Source organism: Aulonocara sp. 'chitande type north' Nkhata Bay, linkage group LG20, assembly GCF_057382095.1.
Source record: "Aulonocara sp. 'chitande type north' Nkhata Bay isolate Kocher_YH1m ecotype deep benthic linkage group LG20, A_spYH_male_GT1.1, whole genome shotgun sequence".
In the NCBI taxonomy this organism is placed as follows: domain Eukaryota; kingdom Metazoa; phylum Chordata; class Actinopteri; order Cichliformes; family Cichlidae; genus Aulonocara; species Aulonocara sp. 'chitande type north' Nkhata Bay.
The window spans coordinates 36,725,475-36,733,219 of record NC_141363.1 but is presented as its reverse complement, the minus strand read 5'-3'; the positions used below and the strand labels follow the sequence as shown (position 1 = coordinate 36,733,219).

General features: G+C 38.0%; 1 protein-coding gene across 2 annotated transcripts; it reads right to left on the bottom strand.

Annotated features, from left to right (window-relative positions):
- Positions 1-453: 453 nt before the first annotated feature.
- On the bottom strand, positions 454-5,446 carry LOC147306204 (uncharacterized). Of its 2 annotated transcripts, XM_086277556.1 has the most exons (5): positions 5,342-5,446; positions 5,114-5,233; positions 4,809-5,019; positions 3,797-3,969; positions 454-703 (listed from the first exon to the last, which is right to left on the bottom strand). In XM_086277556.1, the coding sequence occupies exons 1-5, from the start codon at positions 5,366-5,368 to the stop codon at positions 653-655; spliced, it is 582 nt and encodes a 193-aa protein (XP_086133682.1). In that variant the 5' UTR covers positions 5,369-5,446; the 3' UTR covers positions 454-652. The 2 variants fall into 2 exon arrangements, with proteins under 2 accessions (XP_086133682.1, XP_086133681.1); XM_086277555.1 differs by lacking the exon at positions 454-703 and having other exon boundaries at positions 1,921-3,969.
- Between the last annotated feature and the right edge of the window lie 2,299 nt (positions 5,447-7,745).

Genomic DNA, 7,745 nt, shown 5'->3' with positions numbered 1-7,745 from the left:
TCTGAAGTGCACAGGGCTTTGCTCAGATCATCAGAGAGTGCTTCACAGTGCAAATCGATAATGATTCAAAGCATACTGCAAAAGCAACCCTAGAAGTCTGTAGGTCTTAGATTTCAGGCAGGCTGCAAAGGTTTTCATCTGAAGATGAAAAACATATACTAGTTTAGAATATACTAGGCTAGAAATACTTCTGAGCTTTTGTAAAATAAAGGACTATGCATAAAAATGATTATACTTCTTAAAGAGTTGATACAATACTTTTGCTTTCTGTGGACGTTTGATTTCTGAAACTAATTGTGGTGGACGAAAAGAACTAGGACACAGGAAACAAAACGAATCGTGTACCTTTGCCTGTTAACGTTGACCTCCTTGTTACCAATAAAAAGACGAGGCGTGTTTTTAAACCTGTAACGCCCGAAACATGAAATAACTGCCAGAAAATACGAATTTGTTAAAACCGGAGTGTTTATTATTTATTACATTTGAAAATTTACATTCATTATGTAGAGGTCTCAAAAACTGTGTTACAATTTACATGTAAAAAAAATAATACATGAGTCTTACAAAACTCATTTAGAAATAGAATAAATTAAAAAGAAAAAAATTCCCCGCTCACGTGGAAGGCTGTGTGTAGAGGGTCTGTATTGTTGGTTCAGTTATGCCACTTATTATATCGTTGCCTTGAAGATCTGAGACGAATAACCTGGATTTTCAAAGAAACACACACAAAAAATATATATATGTACGTACAAGATACATTGAGGGAATTATGCTGGAAACAAGACTGTCAGCTTTGATTGTAGGAAGAAATACCATCAGAGTTAAACAGGAAATGCAGTGCAGAGAAAGAGGGTGTTTGCCTACATTTTCTCAACAACATGAACCACATCAACCAAACTGTTGCATGGGTGCACATTATTAACTGGAGGAAGGCAGTGACATTTTTGACTAACAGGAAATGGGGTTTTCACACTAACTGGGTTATTTACATAGTATTTAGAATATTAGAGGTAACGTCAACAGTGACGTTAAGCCATTACTCTAATTATCTCTGTAATGTCTGTCCTCTACTAAAAGATATGCTCCTGGACTTCTTCATTAGTTAGTTTGATTTTTGTACTAAATGAAATTAGGCATTATTAGTTTCTTCTTCACTCACCTCTTTTCACTCTCATGTTTATACACCACTCCACATTTAATCATTAGTCATTATCAAACTTCCCTGGCTTTGTGAGCCTGGTTTTGTGGTTTTGTGGTTTCTTCCTGTTAAAGGGGAATTTTTCCTTCTGATTCTCATGAAGTACTTGCTCTTTACCTTGCAATAAAGTTGCAAGGTAAAGACCATTTTTATTTGGCCCGGCTGCAGCTCACAAGCTGCCAGCCGCACATGCAACACACCACAATACCCAACAACCCCTTCTTCCCTGTGTTTTTAACACGGCGGGCGTGATCATACCATACACAGTCGTTTCTTCTGTTGCGGTGTTTACATTGTTGTGTTCACGTAATCACAAACATAAATATATTCTTGAAAATGTCTGTTTAGGCTCTCTTGACTTGTATACAAATTCTTTATTTTTACTTCTACAAAGTCTGGGAAATATACTCTAAATCTGTATACTACCATGCTTTTAAATCAAACAGTCAAGATTGAAGTGGCGCCTTCTATGTTAAATTCAAGGGGTTTAACAAAAGCATTGTATTAACTGATTAGGGATTAATTATTTTTATAGATAATCTCCCATTTTCAGAGGCTCAAAATTAATTGCACAACTGGCACAAGTTTCATGTACAGGTGAGCTCTGTTCCCCTGATATTTCATTGCAAAATGAAGCAGACCTATCATCTAAAGCAGATTTAAAGTGTTGAATTTATGTTTATAGAGTTTTTCACTGTAATTTAAAATCTGAGTTCCATTAGGCCTCTGAATAAATTAAAATAAAAAAGACAGCAAAAAAAGTAAGAAAAGGACAAAACGGAAAAATCTGGTACATTCTTAAGAAGAATGACAATGAAGACAACTAAAGTAAAAAATCGCAGAATCGTTTTCTAGGTAAGATGAGCAACTTCACATGAACTAAGTGAATAACACTCTTGAGAATGTAGGCGTATTATTGTTAAAGTCTACAGCTGCCAGTGGAGCCAGGGTGTTTATTGATGATGTAACTGGTAAGTGTACGTAGCTACACTCTCCCCTCAGAATCAGCCAAATGCTGCAAAACTGATTCACTGTGGTCCACAGTGCAAATGGATTAAAACCCAACATATACAAAAAAATACCCCCAAGAGTTTTTTAATTTGAAATTGGATATTACTCAAGAGCCGAGTCAGTCACCTGATTAAATACACCTGTCATTTAATACAAAACCAAACCCCAAAAGACTCGCAGAGAGCAGCAACTGAAGGCGGCTTGAGTAAAGGCCACGCAGAGCATTTAATGCAGATGATGGCGAGTGGAAAGACAAGGATTTAGTGATGTGGCTTCTATACTTCTGTCAGTCGTTGACTACAAAAAATTGTTCATCCAATAATTAGAGGAATTCCTTATATTTGACATTGTTATTTTGCATCATGATTTGTGAGCCTCTGGAAATGGGGTATTAGGAAACAGCTAAACCCTTTGAATTGAACCTGAAAGCCTTCACTTTAACCACATCTTGAACTTTTCTAGGGCTGGTAAATAAAAGTAAGGACACTTAAAAACATATCTGAGTTTCAAAGTTAAAAAGTTGAATTTCTTCTTTACTTGTCTCTGTGTTTTTTCCACACAGTTCTAGTTTCAGCCTTATCTGTTTTTACCTACATATGTTTCCACCAGATGTGTTTCTAGGTCCCTAAAACCACAACGTTTTCAGACAGAATGCGTGAATGTTTCTTGATAAAAACTGATAAGACATAGATGTTTTAATTGTTTTGCTCCCTCAGCTCAGGCTACACATCCTACTTTAAATATCAGTTTACATGGAAGAAATTTTAGCTTCACCGCTGATTCTGTTTTGAAACCAGAAAAGACCGTGATGTTTGATTTTTGCAAGTGCGTTGAAAATCAAGTCTTATCCCTTTTCTATCTGTTTTGATTAAACTTAGCTAACTTAACCAATAGTTCCTTTCTAAACTGTCTATGATGATTTTTTGAAAGGCAACAATTTATGGTAGCAATCATGAGCCTGTAAATTACAGTTGGAGTCCTGTGTAATTCTCTGTTTGCTTTCGTTTCAATTTGTTTACTTTACATTTGGAAACTGTCTTCTCAATAAAAAAGACAGTACTAGTCATTCTGGTAGGCACTGCAAGACCAAAATGTGGTCAATTTTAGGGGCAAGGGGTCAAGTTGCTGACTGTGACCTAGGAAATGGGGGGAAATTAATAACTTTATTTTTATTATTTATGAAGGAGCAGGGATGTATGCACCAACAAAACACTGTTTGTTTGTTTTTTAAACTACCAACAACGGTTGTTCTTTTCCCCAAAAATCAAAAGCCACATTACTGGAAACACTGAGGAAAATTCCCCAAATGAACAATGTGAAACGGTTTAATGTGTCATTAAGAGGTCATGAACAAATGTTTTTGGTTCAGCTGTTACTTAGAAGACTTAGCAACTGTCAAATTATTAAGTGGCTGTGACTTTAGAAGTCATCTTTGAATCTATTTACCCCATGGTGTCTGTGATCAGGCGCTAGTGAAATAGGCTTAGAACTATTTAAGTATCTGAAGTGCTGCATGTACCAAAATATCCCCTAAATGTTTTGATTAATTTCTCCTCTGTGTGCAGAAAAATAAAAGACTATATTTACCCAGATGACGATTAGAGACAGAACTATTTTGGCCAGGGCCACTGCTGCATAGCCAGCTATGCTCCACGTGACCGGCAGGTCCACGAGTTGTGTTGGGCATGGCGGACTGGTCGGAGTTGTCATTGTTGTGTTCAAATAATTCAGTGTTGTCAGTGGAGCTGTGGGCACGCACTCTGTATTCAGACGACATAAAATAAAAAATCACTATAGCACAAAGTGAGGTTATTTACATATCAGTTTGAATTGATTTCAAATTACTTCCTGAAAAACTGTGATATCAGTTATGCAGAATTTCTGCATTTGGGTTACAAATGTGGTTTAATTAAACATTTTCCCATTAGAAATTTGTTTGCTTGAATTAATAAAAGAGCCTGGATGGAAAATATGCTCTTTAAATGTCACAGTGGAAATGGAAAAAATGTGATTTCTGGAAATGCTTTTCGTGCCTTTTGATGTGGCATCATGACAGTTTGCAGAGGTAAGGCGGGGGTTAAATTATGTAAGACTGTTAGATAGATTTAACTTCCTGATACTTGTGTGAGAATTATATGATGCACTGGCTTTGATGCCACTTACACTTACAGGTCTGCTCAGTGGTGTTTTATATTTTGTTAAGCAATGATGGCTTTATTGTGTTATAAAATCATTGTCCCATATGAGGACATATTTGTATATATATTTTACAGTATATTTAGGTTTATCATATACAGTTTCATTAACACCTCACTGTACATTTATCAATAAATAAATTTAAATTAGCAAACATTTGTTCAATATTCACATTTCCTGATAAACCTTTAACATTCTGTATATCCTACAGAGCTTTAATTGCCCTGTACGAAGACGATGCTTTGCCATAATAAACTCGTTAATCATAAAGTCTGACTCTGTCTCTCAGGATCAACAAATATGTCAATACATTGTCTAGGCTCATATGTAGCTCAGTTCCAGTGCGCTACCTGAGGTAGCGAAAACTCATATTTCTGCCAGCGATATTTAATTGAAAGCTTACCATTAACGATCAGGCTGACTTTGTGATTCCGGTTTTGACCCCCTACATTTGCGCTGATGGTACACTCGTAATCGCCTGAATCGGCAGGTGAAACCTTACGCAGAAGTAGATTCTGCTTCTCCCCAAATGTGACCTCACGAGAAAAGTTGTAGTACACTGGATCCTCACCATTACTCCTCCTGATAATGCCATGTTTATTCCCATTGTTTACCTGTTAAATAACAAACACAAGCAGTTTTGATGTTTACAAAATTTGCATCTACAAAATACAATCTACACTTTTAAGCCTGAAGTAAATGACTAACCTTGTACCATGTCACAGAGAGGAAACTGCTGTCCTTTTCAGAAAGTGGACACTCAAGTGAGACATCTTCATTGCAGCTTCTATCGATTTTACTCTGGCTCGCATAATGCAACAGCAACAGCTGAGATAAACAAACCACGGCGTTCAGAGAGAAGAGAGCTACAGTTTGAATATTTGGAAGCACCTGCAAAAAGTTTTGATGATGCTCTAAAATTCAGATTTAACTCACCTTGATGACCAATGTCAGCCTGCACATCTTTTACAAGTCAGTCAACACTTAAGTTCACTGTAACAAGTGTTTCTCATTTTCCTTGAAAGTGAGTCATAGTTTACCAGTTTCCTGTAAAAGGGGCTTTTTAAGCCGAGCATGTTGATGGGAGGTATTTACTGAGTGGAAAAGCATGCCCCCATGTGGTGCAGTGTGTGTGTGTACCACAGTCTTTGCTGCCTTCCTGATTTCTTATTTTTTGCACATTTGTCACACTAACATGTTTTAGATCATAAAACAAAATTAATATCAGACAGAGATAACCTCAGTAAATACAGTTCATTTATTGAAGAAAAGAGGCTGTCCAAAAATTTTGCCCTTTATGAAAAAGCACACATGGTTTTTTCCACTCTCGTTAAATCGTAGATTAACTGTTTTTTAGAAAAGCTGAGTTCAGTTTCAGTAGCCATGTCCAGGTATGATTAATGAGAGAACTTCTGACTCAAGGAAAAGGAAAAAGCTGCACATCACGCCACCATCTGAAGAAACTCAAGAACATATATGAAACAAAGTCATTGATGTCTATCAGTCTCAATGCCACTTATAAGGCTTTGAGACTTCAGTGAACCATGCAGAGAGCCATGACTAATAGATGGAGAAAACTTTGATAAGTGGTAAGCCTTCCTATGAGTGGCCAGAACTAAAGAACTGATTGAAGCCTGAATTCTGCTCTCTACCAGGAAAAACGTGTCCAGCTGACTGTTTGCACCCTGAAACTCACGCACACCTGGATCATGCAGTAGGACAATGATCCAACACACACCAGCACAAAAATAATAATAAATGAATAAATAAAACGAAGGTTCTGAAGTGGCCCAAGTCTGGACTTAAAACCTATTAAGTTGTTTTGGCATAACCTTAAACAGGCCGTTCATGCTCAAAAACCTCCCAGGTGGATAATTTAAAGCAATTCTTTAAAGTGTGGGTCAAAATGTCTCCACAGTGATGTGAAAGACTCATTGCCAATTATCACAAAAGCTTGATTGGAGTTCTCTGCTGCCAAGAGTGGCACAACCAGCTAGGGGGCAATTACTTTTTCAGATAGGGCCAGGCCAGTTCAAAACCTGCATTTTGTACTTAATTGTTTTATCTCTGTGTAACATTAAAATGTGTTTGACTGATTTTATGGTCACTGAAAGCGACTGCATTTATGAAGGCAGAGTCCAAAGCATGTCCTGCAAGGTGAATGGAGCCAAGCACATTCACACTCGGTATCGCTGTCTGTTAAAGTCCAGACAATGATAATGCTGCCTCACTTAATAGTCAAAGATAAAAAGTCCTGAAAGTCTAAGATAAAAAGTGCAGCAGACACAAGTGGATGATATGTTAAAATACCATACAAAGGGTTAAGTCATCCAATTTTGGTTTTCACCATCTGAATGGAGTTTAAAGAGATCATCTGAGATAAAAATGAATTTTTAAAAATAGCAGCAGCACCACCTCCTCGGCCAGAAATCTGAACAGTACCGAAAAAAGAGCAGCGTCGGGGACAAGGTTGTAAAAATTGTGAGACTTTGTTCTCACGCTGTCCTGCGTCAGAGATAAATATAAAGTCCAGCTTCTCATGTCAGATCAAGTCATTTTAGAATAAAATACATTTTTGATGATGCAATTTTTAAGAAAATACCAGGTGTATAATTTGAGGCAATGTGGGGCATTTTTATGTCAAGTTTAGCAGATTTATTGATCTCCCCCTACCACCACTTCCCCTGCCAGTGGCGGACTCCCTCAGACATCGGTGCGTTGGTGGTTCTTTGTGTCCGGGGATGGGCGTCCAGGTACACACCGGCTCACTCCTTGGCGGCCGCATATCGGGGCCTGGAGCCTGGGGCTCGCTCGGGCCACTTCTGTTAGTCTTCCTTGGTCTCTTGTGTTCTGGGGGCCTCTGGATGTCTGGAGTTTTGATCTCTTCCATACCTGCTTCATGCCCTGGAGGACGGGGTTGTGCCCCCCCCCCCCCCCCCCCCCCCACACACACACACACACCCTCTAGCAGATCATTACATGAAGGAACCTTTTAAAAAAAACAAGCGCGTCCATGCTCACAGGTGTACACACGGGTGATCACACCCACAAACTACACCCTTTTTGGCTCCTACCTCAAAGCACACTGTGTTCTGTTGATCTTATGTGCTGCACAATAATGTTTAATATTTAGTATTTACTGTCATATTCCCATATATCATTGTGATGTTGTTTATTCTATTACTCTTGTTCTCGTCTGCTTGTTTTCTTTTTTCTTTCTCAGCATGTGATCCAGGTGATTGATATATGCATTTTTTTTTCTTTTCTTTTTTTTCTGCTCATTCTGTTGGTTTTTGGTTTTTGCCCTTCTCCCCCGTCCCTCTTCTCAGCTGTTTCTCTT

Bases quoted from the DNA above. Each gene is read 5' to 3' on its own strand.
- LOC147306204 (XM_086277555.1), bottom strand. From the start codon at position 5,368: ATGTGCAGGCTGACATTGGTCATCAAG. The intron at 5,234-5,341 runs GTGAGTTAAATC...TGTTTATCTCAG, and splicing joins GGCTGACATTGGTCATCAAG to CTGTTGCTGTTGCATTATGC. The intron at 3,970-4,808 runs GTAAGCTTTCAA...GTCTGAATACAG, and splicing joins AGTCAGCCTGATCGTTAATG to AGTGCGTGCCCACAGCTCCA.